The 16,499-nt window shown below is 40.4% G+C and overlaps 1 protein-coding gene across 1 annotated transcript in view; it reads right to left on the bottom strand.

Moving 5' to 3' along the window:
• The window catches only part of oacyl (O-acyltransferase like), a 58,971-nt gene that overhangs the window by 14,003 nt on the left and 28,469 nt on the right, over positions 1-16,499 (bottom strand). Inside the window, exons 10-13 of the mRNA XM_048540047.2 lie at positions 10,528-10,693; positions 4,975-5,054; positions 3,321-3,434; positions 1,774-1,903 (exon numbers count right to left, since the gene is read on the bottom strand). Of these exons, the coding sequence (XP_048396004.1) occupies positions 1,774-1,903; positions 3,321-3,434; positions 4,975-5,054; positions 10,528-10,693 (490 nt within the window). The remainder of the gene's footprint in view (positions 1-1,773; positions 1,904-3,320; positions 3,435-4,974; positions 5,055-10,527; positions 10,694-16,499) is intronic.

A 16,499-nucleotide genomic window follows, 5' to 3' on the forward strand; every position in this document is an offset into this window, starting at 1 on the left:
CTCTTGTACTCAATACCCCGTCCGATGAAGGAAAGCATGCCGTATGCCTTCTTGACCACCCTATCGACCTGCGTTGCCACCTTCAGGGAACAATGGACCTGAACACCCAGATCTCTCTGTTCATCAATTTTCCCTCGGACTTTTCCATTTACTGTATAGTTCACCCCTGAATTAGATCTTCCAAAATGCATCACCTCGCATTTGCCCGGATTGAACTCCATCTGCCATTTATCTGCCCAACTCTCCAGTGTATCTATATTCTGCTACATTCAACTGGAAAATGTTGCCAGGGCAGAGATAGGCTATTCTACAAATGAGGTCTTTAAAGATAATATATTGTTCAATGGATCTTTCATAGGTCAGAGAGGATATTAGTAATTGCTAAAATGGGTGCTGTGTTTAAGACAAAAGCTGACGTTTAGGGCCTAGACCCTTCACCAGAATGTCAGCTTTTGTGCTCCTGAGATCCTGCTTGGCCTGCTGTGTTCACCCAGCTCCACACTTTTGTTATTTTGCATTCTCCAGCATCTGCAGTTCCCATTATCACTGTGTTTAAGTATATGGAGTCATGAATGGTGACTATCAGGATTCTAAATGGATCCTACTGTCAGCATGTTACTACCTAACCTCTGACTTACGTTAGTAGCTTGGGACGCATGCCATGATGGCCCATTTTTGCCCACTTTGATTTCTGTAATTTTCTCTTTCAAGAGAATGAGTAGGTGTTTGACCATGCAATGGCAAATTTGTTGGCAATACAGGAAAGGCGATGGTGGTTTGTGGTGAAACCTAAGGAGACAAGGAAGGGTAGCATTCCAATGTAATGATCACAGAGACTAGTATTGGTGGCTTTAGCAATTTGATGCTGTGACCACTATGGAAACTGAATGGATATACATGAACTGTGGGAGTAGTGTGGAACTCATTTGGAACTGAGTAGAGGTCAGAGGATCAATGACCAAAGAAATATTGATAAAATAACAAATATGTAGGAAAGTAAACAAAATTGAAGAGTTACATCCTGCCCAGTGACATTTTTAAATTTAAAATGATCCAGGCATTTCATCAAATTAGTGAGTTAGCTGCTATATGCCCACATGTTTTATTTTAGGCAGAACAGCAATATCCAGGCAGCAAACTTACTGTTTGCAATTTTTATTGATATTTAGAGGGTTTACTGCAGGATGCCATAACACATTAAGTTACTGGAACCCTGTTTTGTAAATGCTAGAAGGGGGATTACAGTATTGTGCCAAGCCCTGAGACTGCATTCTCAAAACTGCTAGTCTACCTGGATTGTATACATCATATAACCAGAAAGCTTTAGAATACAAACAGAAAGAACTGCAGACATTGTAAATCAGAAAAAAAAACAGAAGTTGCTGGAAAAGCTCAGCAGGTCTGGTAGTATCTGTGAAGAGAAATCAGAGTTGACATTTCAGGTCAAGCAACCCTTTCCTAAGCACTCAAGAGTTCTGATTTATCTCCAAAATCAAACTCTTGAGTTCTTAGGAATGGTCACTTGACCTGAAACATTAATTCTGATTTCTACCCACAAATGCTGCCAGACCTGCTGAGCTTTTCCAGCAATTTCTGTTTTTGTCTAAGCTTTAAAATATATCCAATTATAGGTTAGCTTTACGTGATTTGCTTACAAAGAATATCCAAATTCTTTACAAACAGATATATGCTTTCAGTTCATTGCCACCACACAAACACAGCATTAATGTCAATTCCTAATGTTTTTCACCTCATTTGTCTTAAACTAAGTACCTTGGTTTTCAGCAAAGATGTTTCTCTGTGATGCAATAAAATGCCCAACATAATTCCAATTAAAAATGGACCATAACGGCAATAAGGCTTTGTATAGTATTGTACATTGTACACTTCATGTGTAAGCAGTCTGAAGACAAATATAAAGTCATATTTAGTAAGAAAACCTGAATGGATATTAAAACAACGTTGTCAATTCACGATGGGAACATCCAGATTCGTTTCGTTCAAACTTTCAATATCATCATGTATGCATGGCTTCAAGATTGATCCTGTGTCCTCATGGCACACTATTATGTCATTTGATGTCATTTTCAAGATTTACACCTTCCATAAGATTTTATTTCTTATTCACTCTGTGAAATGATTTCTCAGCCATTTCCTTTCAGAACTAAATAAATGGCCAAGGATTCTTCAGCCATTCTTCACATTTTGAGTTCATGATACAAGGAATTAGTGGCATAAATCCCCTTTGAATCCCATCAAAGGCTTAGTTCTCTCTCTCTCCCTCTCTCTCTCTCTCTATCTCTCCCACCCGCATCCCCCCACCCCACCCCAACCCCACTCTCATTCTCTCATCATTATAACCAGAACTGGACACATCAATAAAGAAGAGCTTTTACAGAATGTTTTAAGATCTAAATTCTGGTGCAACATTGGTGGGTTCCCTAGAGAAATAGTTATATTCTGAGATTTTGATATTCCTCCTGTCGTAGGATGTCACCTCCAGGTGTTGCCCTCTTTCCCACCTTACGTGGTCATTCAGTAGCCTCACCATTCCCACCCTTCATCCTGTCTTCAGGAAAATGGCAGACAGCAGGATGGTGCCTCGGAACTAGCTGACAAGTAACACAAGTTTCTACACCTAGCTATCCCTATCAGGGCTTAAAAATTCAGCTCATTTGAATAAACTGGACAGCAAAAGCTCGTACATGAGGTATGTATCAAGTGACTCCAAAATATCCTCCAAAAACAGTGGTAGCAGAGTCTGGAAAATCTTTTAGCAATGGGTAAGATAGATTCTTCATCACCAAGGGGTGAAAGGTTATTTGTGGGAGATGGAAGCGTGACATAATCAGATCAGCCATGATCATTTGAATGTGGAGCAGGTTTGAGGGGCAGAATGGTCTTTGCCTGTTCTTAATTTGTAGGATTGTTTATTCATTTAACCCTGCCCTATGTTGACTATGGCTTCAGATTATTTCCTGGAAATGATTGTTGCTGATCTGAGTGGTTAAATGCATTTGTACGATGTTCATCCTTCTGCTACTTTGTTGGACACATTAGCCAAGAATTATCTCAGATCCTGTCCTGCTGCCCAGTGGTGTGGTTTTACAGAGATCTGAAAGCAGAGCAGGACCAGCTCTAAATAAATTTTAAAATAGCTTAAGAAACAAACAGAATATCACTTTGATTAGCAAATGAAGGAATGTCATATCATCTCATCAAACATTTAATCCTTCAATGTTTTGACAGTAATATCTAGGTGTATATCTGTCCAGAATGAACTCTTAGGTCGATAACAGTATATTAGATTCTATACTTACCTGGAATCAAAGTGAAGTCCTATTGGCAGTTTGAAGAACCAGGAGATCAAAGCAGTGGCAATGAAACAAGTCAACAACAGAAATCCTGCAAGGGCAATCATGAACAACCTATTCCTGGACACAGACAGAAAAGTTAATATGTCTGATCTTCAGCGTAAGAGGATCCTACTCAACCTGGTGAGCAATGGCAAAGACAGTTATTTTCCATCACTGATTGACACCGTGAAAAAATTCTTTCAAGGTCAAATCATACGAATTCTAATCAAGTGAACAAAGATAATTTTCCCAGACCCTCCCTCTGAATCAGCATCAAAACCCTCAGCCCGATTTCCAACCAATCACCCAATATTTTATCACCATTTGATTATTCCTGTGACCTCTTGGAGTTTGTGAAGAAATTCCACAGAATAATTTAACATTAGCACCAAGGATTTCTTGAGAAAGACTTGTTCATGAAAACGTATTTCAGAAATTTACAACAGAACTAATTGTGGCAAATCTTGCACTCTCCCCCATCGTGACTATTTAAACAGACATGAAGATGGATGAGTGGGATCCCACTGCCTTCATGGATGACCTTCTAATGCCAATTTTCGGTTAATATTTAATGCCTTGAGGGCTCATTCTCCCATTTTTGGTATTAAACCAGCTGTGGGAAGGTCTCACAACACAGGGAATAGAACAAACATCTGCTGTGCTGCTTGAGAGCTTCCAAGGAGATGAGAGGGCTCAAAGGCAAGGGATCCAACATTAGGAAGAGTAGATACAGTCCCAAGGGAGGCACAGAACAGGCATGCCAAGTCCTGGGTGGTGCACATTGGAGTAGGGCATCCTAAAAATTTGTGGCAGGAGAGATGCATTGACCAACTCTCAAACCAACAGCCAACATCTCCACTGTCTCATTAAGTTTCTGCACTTCTGTTTCCTACCTTTGAATGTTTTGTTTCTTTAATCTGTGTCCATACTTATTAGAAAATCGACCCAAGAACCATGGCTCCTGGATTTTTAGAATCGCCACAGTGTGGAAGCAGGCCATTGGCCCATCGAGTCCATACTGATCCCCCAAACAGCATCACACGCAGAACCACCCCATCCCTGTAACCTTGCATTTACCTTGACTAATTCACCCAGCCTGCACATCCCTGGATACTGTGGGCAATTCAGCGTAGCCAATGCACCTAACCTCCACATCTTTAGGCTTGCAAAGGAAACTGGAGCACCTGAAGGAAACCCAGGGAGAAAGTATGAACTCCACGTAGACACCCGAGAGTGGAATCAAACCCAGGCCCCTGGTGCTGTGAGGCAGTAGTGCTGACCACTGAGCCACCGAGCCACCTCTAAGCAGCTCCATATAATAACTTTGCCCATCCCCTGAATATAGACAGTCTATAAGCACTCCTTATGAATGATTTGTTTTGCCTCCCCTGACAAGTTACTTCTATAGGCTTAAAGTGATCCAGAGATTGCCAACATTAAGTAAATAGAGCTCTGGAAAGTAACTGAGATCAACACTCCAATATCTGATTTGGTGCTCAAAATCCATCAACTTAGAGGTGTGCAATCAGGAAATCAGGGAGCAAAATGTAACAACCACTGAGCGTTCAATTTTTTTCTTAATAATAGAAACCGCATACCACTCAAGAATAAAACTTACCTGTACAGTAGAAAGACGAAAAGCGGTGTTGTGATGTAGAACTGGAAGTCGTTTGCAAGATACCATGTCCAACCCATACACTGCAAACATATTTTTTTCTTGGTAAATTATGTCATGTTAAATCTGCAATGGTTTCTTTAATTTCACAGAATGTCCTAGCCAAAAATCCTCCATCATATTTGGAGTGGAATTTGAGCACAGTGAAGAATTAAAGTTGGGGACTAATGTCCAAGTCTCTAGCTCAAGGTAGCCAGCACCAAAGATTTCAGAGGAAACTTTCTGCTCCTCTCGTACAGCAATTTGAGGCCATCTCTCTGGGCGCTTCCAGAAAATCTTAGAAATCCTGTCAGATAGTATTCCTGTAGACCTATTTGTATTGTCTACAGAAAGCATGTCTTGATACCAACTCGGGCTACAAGCAAATACCGTCGGGGATATCATTGAACTTCAACTGAGATTAAAGGAAGATGAAGAGCATTAAGACTTGTCAGCATGATTAGAGCTCTAGCCTAACCAGGCTGTGGGGGATCACCATGAGGTGGTAAAATGCATGGTCATTCAGTAGTGTGCCTGTGACACTCTTTCAAGGACTTGAGGTCAAATTCTGACAGAACCAATGAACTAGACAGAAATTGTGCTGTAAAAATCAAAAATAACTCCCTAGAGACAATATCAAGTTAGCAAACAGGTTCAAGGGGAATCACAAGGCTTTTTATGCATAGATTAGAAGAAAGAGGGTAGCAAGGGAAAGACTAGGCCCCCTTAAGGACAAACGAGGCAAGTTATCCATAGAGCCACAGGAAGTGGGAGAGATCCTTAATGAGTACTTTGTATCAGTCTTCACCAAGTTATGTTGAGGTCAGGGATGAGTGTGTGAATACTCTAGAGAATGTCAATATATTGAAGGAACAGGTTTTGGGTATCTTAAATTGCATTGAGGTAGCCAAGTCCCCAGGGCCAGATGGTATCTATTGCACATTTCTGTGAGAGGCAAGGGAAGAAATAGTTGGGGCATTAGCAGATTCTTCACATCCTCATTGACCACAGGCGAGGTTCCAGAGGACTGGAAATTAGCCAATATCGTTCCCTTGTTTAAGAAAGGAAGCAGGGATAATTCAGTAAATTATAGACCGGTGAGTCTGACATCTGTGGTGGAGAAGCTCTTGGAAAAGATACTGAGGGACATGATACATGCACATTTGGAAGAAATGGACTAGTTGGTGACAGGTAGCATGGTTTCATATGCAGAAGGTCATGTTTTTAGAAGTGACAATGATAATTGATGAGGGAAGAGCTATGGATGTAGTCAAGATGAACTTTAGTCAGGCATTCTATAAAGTTCCATGTGGCAGATTGGTATAAAAACTAAAATCACATGGGATTCGGGGTGGCCTTGCTAGATGGATATAAAACTGGCTTGGTCATGGAAGGAGGATAGCAGTGGAAGGGTGTTTTTTAGAATGGAGGCTGGTAACTCATGGTGTTCCACAAAGATCAGTCTTGGGTCCTGTATTGTTTTTGTAGTATGTATAAGTGATCTGGAGGAAAATGTGAGTGGGGTGATTAGTAAGTTTGCAGATGACACAAAGATTGGTGGAGTTGCTGATAGTGCCAACAATTGTGAAAGGATACAATAGGAACTTAGTTACAGAAATGGCAGATGGAGATTAATTCGGACATATGCAAGGTGATGCATTTTAGAGGACCAAATTTAGGTGTGAATTCTACTGTAAATAGCAGAACCCTTAGGAACATTAACATACAGATGGATCTGGGTATACAGGCCCACAGTTCCCTAAAAGTGGGAACGCAGAAGGCTAAAGTGATTAAGAAGGCATATCATTAGCCAGGGCATGGAATACAATAGACAATAGACAAAAGGTGCTGGAGTAGGCCATTCAGCCCTTCGAGCCAGCACCACTATTCATTATGATCATGGCTGGTCATCCACAATCAGTATCCTGTTCCTGCCTTATCCGCATAGCCCTTGATTCCACTATCTTTAAGAGCTCTATCTATCTCTTTCTTGAAAGTATCCAGACAGTTGGCCTCCACTGCCTTCTAAGGCAGAGCATTCCATCTATCCATCACTCTCTGGGTGGCAAGAGATGGTAAAACTTGTTGCAGCTATATATAACCCTTGTTCCACCACATTTGGAGTATTGTATACACTTTTGGTGCCCACATTACCGGAAGGACGTGGAAGCTTTGGAGATGGTGCAGAGAGTGTTCACCAGGATGTTGCCTGGTCTTGAGGGCATTGACTATGAGGAATGGTTAAAAAGACTAGGATTGTTTTCACTGGAAAGACAGTGACTGAAAGGAGACCTGATAGAGGCCTGAAAATTATAAGAGGCAAAAGCAGGGTGGATAGTCAGAGGCATTTTACGAAGATTGAAGTTTCAATTACAAGGGGGCAGAGGTTCAAAGTGAGACTCCAAAAGTTTAAGCGAGATATGCAAGGGAAGTTTTTCACACAGGGAGTGGTAGGAGCCTGGAATGCACTACCAGAAGCGGTTGTGGAAGCAGGCACTTTAGCAAAATTTAAGAGGCATCTGGATGGTTACATGAAGGATGAGATTTCTAAATTCCTGGAAGTGCAGGGTCAGATTAAAACAAGTCAGCATGGTTTTAGTAAGGGGAGGTCATGCCTGACAAACCTGTTAGAATTCTTTGAAGAGGTAACAAGTATGTTAGACCAGGGAAACCCAGTAAATGCTATCTATCTAGACTTCCAAAAGGCCTTTGATACAGTGCCTCACGGGAGGCTGCTGAGCAAGGTGAGGGCCTATGGTGTTCGAGGTGAACTACTGGCTTGGATTGAGGATTGGCTGTCTGACAGAACGCAGAGAGTTGGGATAAAAGGCTCTTTTTCGGAATGGCAACTGGTGATGAGTGGTGTCCCACAGGGTTCAGTTTTGGGGCCACAGCTATTCACCTTATACATTAATGATCTGGATGAGGGGACTGGGGGCATTCTGGTGAAGTTTGCCGATGATACAAAGATAGGTGAACACGCAGGTAGTACTGAGGAGGTGGGGAAGCTGCAGAAAGATTTAGGCAGTTTAGGAGAGTGGTCCAGGAAATGGCTGATGAAATTCAACGTGAGTAAATGTGAGGTTTTGCACTTTGGAAAAAAGAATACAGGCATGGACTATTTTCTAAACGGTGAGAAAATTCGCAAATCAGAAGTGCAAAGGGATCTGGGAGTGTTGGTCCAAGATTCTCTAAAGGTTAACTTGCAGGTAGAGTCCGTAATTAAGAAAGCGAATGTAATGTTGTCGTTTATCTCAAGATGGTTGGAATATAAAAGCAGCGATGTGCTTCTGAGGCTTTATAAGGCTCTAGTTAGGCCCCATTTAGAATACTGTGTCCAATTTTAGGCCCCACACCTCAGGAAGGACATAATAGCCCTGGAGCGTGTCCAGCGGAGATTCACACGGATGATCCCTGGAATGGTAGGTTTAACGTATGGTGAACAGCTAAGGATCCTGGGATTGTACTCATTCGAGTTTAGAAGGTTGAGGGGAGATCTAATAGAAACTTACAAGATAATGTGTGGTTTAGAAGGGGTGGATGCTAGGAAGTTGTTTCCGTTAGGCAGGGAGACTAGGACCCGTGGGCGCAGCCTTAAAATTAGAGGGGGTAAATTTAAAACTGAAATGAGACGACATTTCTTCAGCCAGAGAGTGGTGGGCTTGTGGAATTCATTGCCATGAAGTGCAGTGGAGGCCGGGACGTTGGATGCCTTCAAGGCAGCGATCGACAAATTCTTGATCTCAGAAGGAATCAAGGGCTCTGGAGAGAGTGCAGGGAAGTGGTGTTGAAATGCCCATCAGCCATGATTTAAATGGCAGAGTGGACTTGATGGGTCAAATGGCCTTACTTCTACTCCTATGTCTTATGGTCTTATGGCCTTATGAATAGGGAGAGAATAGAGAGGTACGGGCTGAATAAGAGCAGAAGGTTTGTTTTTAGTTTAGTCAGGGTATGATGGTCAGCACTGACTTGGAGGGCCAAGGGCCTGTTCCTGTGCCATGCTTCTCTGTTGTTGTTTTTTTGCTTAAAACTGATTGCAGGAAGTCTAGATGAAAGCATCGGCTAAAATTTTGTGGACAGCTTCCTTATGAGCACTGTTGGTGACCATTAAAATTGGGGCATTGTATCACTTATAATCTAATGTCTCTTTCTTCAACACACCTCATGTTCATTCTAACAATATATTCACCATTCATTGAACCATTGGCTCCAGTACCCATCAGGGACTGGGGAGGGTCCAAGGATGGCACTGCAGATCATGGAGCATCCAACACTGATGATGTCACAAAGTCATTGCTGAATACAATAAAATCTAATGTTCAGTCATTGATCAGCTTGACAAGAGACTGTTAACAATAGAAATTTAGGAATTTAGATTTTTGGAACGGGAAAGTTAGACAATCAAACCCAGAAGTAAGGGGCAAACAGAGGCCAAGGTGAGGGTGGTTAGAAGGCTGGAGATCAGTGCATAAAGTGTGGTGAGATGTGGTCACCTCAGTCCGTGTAGGGTAAGGACACAGGGCCTTGGTGAGACCACACCTCGACAAGTATGTGAAGTTTTGGTCTTCCTAACGAAGGAAGGATGCACTTGACATTGAAATAGTGTAGTGGAAGTTCATTAAGTTATACCAGGGATGGTAAGTCTGTTGTATGACGAGAGATTGGTTCTACTGCATTCACTGGAATTTAGGAGATTGAAAGATGGATCTGATTGAAATGTATAACATTGCAACAGGGCTGGACAGATTAGGTCGAGAGAGATTGTTTTTTTCTATTTGGCCAGTCTAGAGCCAAGGTCCCAGCCTCAGCATACATGGTAGGCCATTTAGCACTGAGATGAGGAAAATAATTCTTCAATCAAAAAAAAGCAGTGAACCTGAGAATTCTATATTGCAAAAGGAGGCCAAGTCATTGAATATATTCAAGAAAAAGGTGGATATATTTTTAGATTTTAAAGGCATCAAGGATTTTGGGAGAAAACAGAATCAGCTTGATTTTATTGAATTGCAGAACAGACTCAAAGGGCTGAATGGCTTACTATTGCTTTTAGTTTATATGGTTCTATGATACAGTGACCTGCTGGAGCTGGCAAATAACTATTCTCTTTTGTTTTTCAGACTTTCCAGGCCCTAGAAAACCGGCAAGTCAATCATTGATTTAAATTAGAGCATCAATAGCATTTTAGGAATTCAATTTCAATATCCACACAAGATAAAACCAGTTTCTCTGAAAGCGGCAGCATGTAATTAGGTTGATTAGAATTGCATACTGCATTTTCCAATTTTAACTGTACCCCAACACTTTGCCACTCACCATGCGGATATAAATCCAGGGCATTATCTTTCCTAATAGTTATAGCTCTGGATCTATTTAACAACACATTCACAGATACAGCATAAGTAATTTGACTTAAATAACAATGGAAGCCCAAGATTATACACTAGGTTATCTTGTATGTTATAAATGGCATGTAAATAAGAAACATGTAACCGTTTCTGTAGAGACAGAACCTACACGTTGTTCAATCATAACAAAATTGTTAAGAAACAACAGGTTTGTCCACCAGGATCTCTTGCAGTTATCCAACTGGGACTTTGCATTTTCTCCCAAAGACTTCCAGGGAATAAGTGAACACATTCCAATAAATAAGCACATCATGTATGTATAAAGTGGTAGAATTCTGAAAATAAAGGAAGACAATGTTTAACAATTTAGTTTCATTTTATTTCTGATAGACAGATTCTATAAAATGTATCCTTTTTTCACTAAACAGTAAAGCTATAGAAAAATGATGGAGTGGATAATTAGATCTACCTCTCCTGAAATCTCAGCACAAATATAAAAAACTTCGACAACTAAATTTCTACTTTGCAGTTGGGTAATCAGATACCTCAAATGTCAAATCAAAGAATTCAACTCCCAGGACAGAGGCAGAATGCAAATGACAGATTTTATGAGGTGTCACACAATTGGCAATTTTATCTGGCGTGTCTTTTCCATTGCACAGACATGCTGCAAATGCTCCCTTCACAGTTTGGAAGGAAGTAATTCTACCAATATGACTGGTAACCATTCACACAAAATAACACAGTGCAGTGAAACTGCGTCCCTGAGGCAACAATTTATGTCTCAGAGCTGACATTGCATTCACTCCAATTATAAAATCTTCAATAAGGCAACTGCAAATGAAACAGCTTCATGAGACATATTGATTAATGCTGACAGTTGTACCTACACCTGTCAGTGCTTATTCTTATAATGTACCATTATTATAATTTTTTTAATTAATAGCACTAATTTTAGGTAACTTTTTTTTGATCTGACTCACTTTGGGGCATATTTTCTACCATTTGCTAATTTTAGGAAAAGTGTAGATATGAGTAGAAAAAAAATGCTCTTTGCTTTGTATTCACTGCTACTTTCTTACATTAGTAAATGTAAGGAAATACAGTCTTTAAATGTTAAAGCAAATTCAGAAATTAAGGCACTCTAATGTTTGTCAGTTTTCTTTGAAAGTTTCAGAAGCAGACCTTAAGATAACTTTTCATCACTAAGCTCTGAAAGATCAGTCACAACTAAGGTTGAAAAAAACATGAAACAAAGATAAAATAAACCAAGAGATAGTAAGAAATGCCAATGGTGGAGTCAAAGATAACACAGTCTGAAGAAGAGTCCTGACCTGAAACGTCAATTTTCCTGCTCCTCTGATGCTGTCTGGCTTGCAGTGTTCCTCCAGCTCAACACAAAGTAAACCAATACACCTTAGACATGGGAATGGCGTGGAGGATATCTAACAGAAGGAGAGGACAGAACAATAGCCACTACAGACTAGTCAGCCTAATTGCTAGTGACAGGGAAAACTTTAAAAACAGTAATCTGAGATAGGATTCATTGTTTCTTGGAAAAATATTTTAAAAGAGTAAATGACAGCCAGAATTTGTTGAAACCATTTCTGAAGAAGGGTCACTGGACCTAAAACATTAACTGCTTACTCGCCACAAATGTTGCCAGACCTGTTAAGATTTAGCAGCTATTTCTGCTTTTGTTTCTGATTTACAGTTTTTTGTTTTTTTATTGACTGAGCTGGGGGAACACCATTTGAGTGAAGGCAAAAGCATAGCTTCACTCAAGACATATGCTGTACAAAGGGACTCTGGGTTACCCCACAGCAGCCAAACAGTAAGAAATTTCTTCAGGGTCTGAGCCTACAAACCATTGAAGTTGCTGCAAATAAATGGATAGCAAAAGAGTCCCACTAGAACCAAAGTGAGTAAGAGAACACCTAGGTCAGTATCAGGAGACTGCATACCCTGGAAAGTCCATCTACATCTGGTTTGTAACAATTAAATTGCTTAGCAACATCCAAATCAGAACCAATCAAAATAAATGAAAACTAAAAGAACTGCAGATGCTGTAAATCAGGAAGAAAAACAAAGTTGCTGGAAAAGCTTGGCAGGTCTGGCAGCATCTGTGAAGGAGGAAACAGAGTTAACATTTCGGCTCCGGTGACCCTTCCTCAGAATTCAATTCATATGGCGGATTTTGGTGCCTGGTTGCCTTTGCCACCTGAGAAAGAGAATGAGTTTCTTCTGAGATGTTCCAGGCACATTACATGCTGCCTATGTCACAGGCAGAGGTGTGTTATGGACCAGACCAAAGCCCCTCAAAATATCTTAAGAACATAGCTTAGACCCTAACTTTTTTTATTTTATAAATAAATATTGCCTTCCAGATGCAATTTGATTTGTCAGACTATCAACTTTAAGCAAAATACAAATTGACTTAACTGTAATTCTATTAAATGTTTAAGAAAATAAAATATATATTAACTACTACTAATTAACTGTCCCAAAATAGTAACGTTCCATAGACACACCCTTGGCAAAGGCAAATTCAGTAAAATAGATTGCCTGATATGCATTTCTAGCAGCAGGAGGAGAACTCCAGCTTTTAGCTCTAACAGAGAGAGGAATAAAAGCTTCCACATCCAGTTACAAGATGCCAGCAACTGCAGAAAGCTAAGACTAAAGATCCTGATTCTGTAGGAGCTTGATCCCACCCATTCAGGCTGCTTCTATTGATCTAACTTTAAAAAGAACACCCAAGGTCTCTCAGGCTGTTTACTCTATTGATTTTGAGCAGGCCTCTCATCACCTCTGTCTCAACCATCCCTCATAAATGAAAAACTCGTTCAAAATACACCTTTTAAAGACAAAGTACCATCACAGTTGGAAGAACCTGAGCTGGTACTGAAACAAACCAGCTACAAAAAAGGACATCAGCTGTTGTCCACGGGCTCAGAGGGGTAGGAATGGAATGATTGTAATGCGTTCAGCTATATGGACCTCATAGAATATGAGTTCCCGAATTGGACCTGATTAACACCATCTATTAGGGAGCCCTGGCTGACAGATAAGAACAGAAGTGTCAGAGGTTCTGATCACTCTGAGATCTGGCCCTGAGAGAGCTGGCTCAGTGTGAAGGACTCTCCACAATTAAGTAACGGGTGATTTAATGATGGGATACCTCTGTCGAGCTATTTTAGTAGCCAGGCATGTCTCGTTTATAATCTTAAAACTAAAATTAGCAATCGAAGGGTGCCAGCAGTTTAAACAGAGTGACCTTCTGTTCAAAGCTCATCACTCCTTCATTTATATGGAATCCCTCTAGTGGCTGGCACCTGCTTTTACAAGCATTTCATTTATTAAAGACACTGCTCTAAAGGTGCCAACATTCATTAAAGAGACTACAACACAGCAAAACAATGTAAAATAGAAGCAAGGGAAGGAAAAACAAAAGTAAAGAACATCAAAAACAAAATAGAAAGTAATAACCAGCAGCGGCTATGTGAAAGGTTATATACTATGGTATAAAATCGATAGCAGCGATGTGATCGCAATAGGTTGAATGATCAGATTCAAAGAGTAATTGTTAATAGATATTTTAAGGCTGAAGAAAGGTTTGTAATATTGTTCCACGAGGTTGGCTATTAGGACCCTTACTCTCCCTGATATTCAGTAATGATCCAGATCTTGATACACAGAAATAATTTCAAGGCTTGCAGGTGATTAATTGAAAGATTTTTGTTCTCATATGTACCAAGATACAATGAAAAAGGTTGTTTTGTGCGCTACACAGACAGATCTTACCATACAAATGCATCAGGGCAGCAGAACGGAGTGCAGAATAATGCTACAGCTACAGAGATGGTGCAGAGAGACATGAACATTAATGTTTGAGAGGTCCATTCCAAAGTTTGATAACAGTGGGGATGAACCTGTTCATGCGTTCATTCAAACCTTTATATCCTCTGCCCGATGGAAGAGGGTGGGAGTGTGTAGATCGGGCTGGGAATGATCTTTGATTATGTTGGTTGCTTTTCCGAGGTAGCAGAATGTACAGATGGAGTCAATGGATGGAAGGCTGGTTTACGTGTTAACAAGGTATAGAGCTGGACGAACACAGCAGGCTAGGCAGCATCAGAGGAGCATGAAAGCTGACGATTCGGGCCTGGACTCTTCACAGATTAAGCAGATCTCTGAACATCTTTACTATCATTAAGGAGGGATTTTACAGCTCAAATACATTTAATCTTTCCAAAGGATGATAAAAATAACGTAAGATCTGAAGATTGTTTGAAGACCAGCTCAAGGTATGAGTCAACTTCAGATTTATAGACTCTTTGTCATACAGACAACAACTACAAAAGCTTAAACATCACTTCTTAAGAAGGGTCACCTGATCCAAAACATCAACACTGCCAGGTCTGCTGAGCTTTTCCAGCAATTGGTTTTGTTTTGGATTTTCAGCATGTGCAGTTCTTTCAGTTTTTAACCATGGTCGCTGTGGGATTATGGGGATAGGGTGGGTGTCTGATTGGGATGCTGTTTGAAGGTCAGTGCAGACGAGAGGGGCTGCATGGCCTCTTTCCGCACTCCAGGGATTCTACGATCTAGGAAAACTTCCCATGGAGACTAAGCAAATTGCTAATCATTCCTACATGATTACTAGAGGTAAGAGCTTCTGGGCAAGTGAATGAGCCATACTGTTGATGCCTTACTGGAAGATGGACACCAACAGGAAGTATAAGGTAGGCCAACATCAATTAAATGCTTTATGTGTAGATGACACTATTACGATGGTCAGCATCAAGTGCATAAAACCAATAAGATCTGTCATTGATGTGGATTTTCACAATTATCCAAAATTGCCCAGCTGCAAAGCATACAACATCAAAAGGCATTAGGCATACATGCCCAAAATGTCTAAGTTCCAAAGTAAGCCAGATCCTTTGTTATGGGCTAGTCCAGATCCCATCAAAAGTATTCTAAGAAGTTAGCCTAGACCCTAATGTTTTCATATTTTAAAGGCAAATGTAATATCCTGTGTTCCAGTTGCAATTCAACTGGTCAAACTGCTTGGTGTTAAGCAAAATATAATTTACTCAAACACTATAGTTAAAATACTAAAAAAAGAACTTAGAACACCTTAATTCTATTGGAAAATTGAACAGAATAATTGATATAGTAACTATTACTAATTAACCGTTCTAATACGCATAAAAGACCCCTTAACAAAAAAACAACTTCAGAAATCAGATTTTCTCACAGACAATGCCTACAGTAGGAAGAGAAATCCCAGCTTCTATCTGTAACGAAGGGACTGAAACAGTAGTTTCTACTTCTGCTAGACTCCAGCAGCTTCTGCTGAATCTAAAAGCTAAAAAAAGAGATATCCTGATCTATGATAGCTGGCCACACCCATCCTGGCAGCTTCCATTGTTCTAATATTAAAAAAACCCAAGTCTTTACAATTGTATCAGTGATAATGGGAACGGCAGATGCTGTAGAATCCAAGATAACAAAGAGTGGAGCTGGTTGAACACAGCAGGCCAAGCAGCATCTCAGGAGCACAAAAGCTGACGTTTCGGGCCTAGACCCTTCATCAGAGACTCTCTGATGAAGGGTCTAGGCCCGAAACGTCAGCTTTTGTGCTCCTGAGATGCTGCTTGGCCTGCTGTGTTCATCCAGCTCCACACTTTGTTATCCAAGTCTTTACAAGCTGTTTACATCGCCACAGACTGCGCGGGGCTTTTTGTTCAATCTCTCTTAAAAGAAACCAGAAATACACCTCTTAAAGCCACAACATCATCACACAGGAACAAGGCACAACTAATAAACAAGTCGGTGCAATGCCACAATGCAGGCATCAAGGGCTGTATTTAAAATGTGTACAAACATAAATTAAGTGCAAAATGAAAAAAAATAAAAAGTACATTTCAGAAGATGACAAAGCTTTTCTTAATGTTAACCTTTCGCACATGTGACTACCATCACTGTTGTATATTGTTGAAAGTCAAATTGACACACTTATAAACCAAAATTAGTACGGGCACTAGTGCCAATACGTTACCACTAGATGCTCTAAAAGACATATACTCCAACAAATGGCCCTCCAAGGTACTAAAGACTGCCTCACAGCATTTA

The sequence above is a fragment of the Stegostoma tigrinum genome, chromosome 1 (genome assembly GCF_030684315.1).
Source record: "Stegostoma tigrinum isolate sSteTig4 chromosome 1, sSteTig4.hap1, whole genome shotgun sequence".
NCBI lineage: Eukaryota > Metazoa > Chordata > Chondrichthyes > Orectolobiformes > Stegostomatidae > Stegostoma > Stegostoma tigrinum.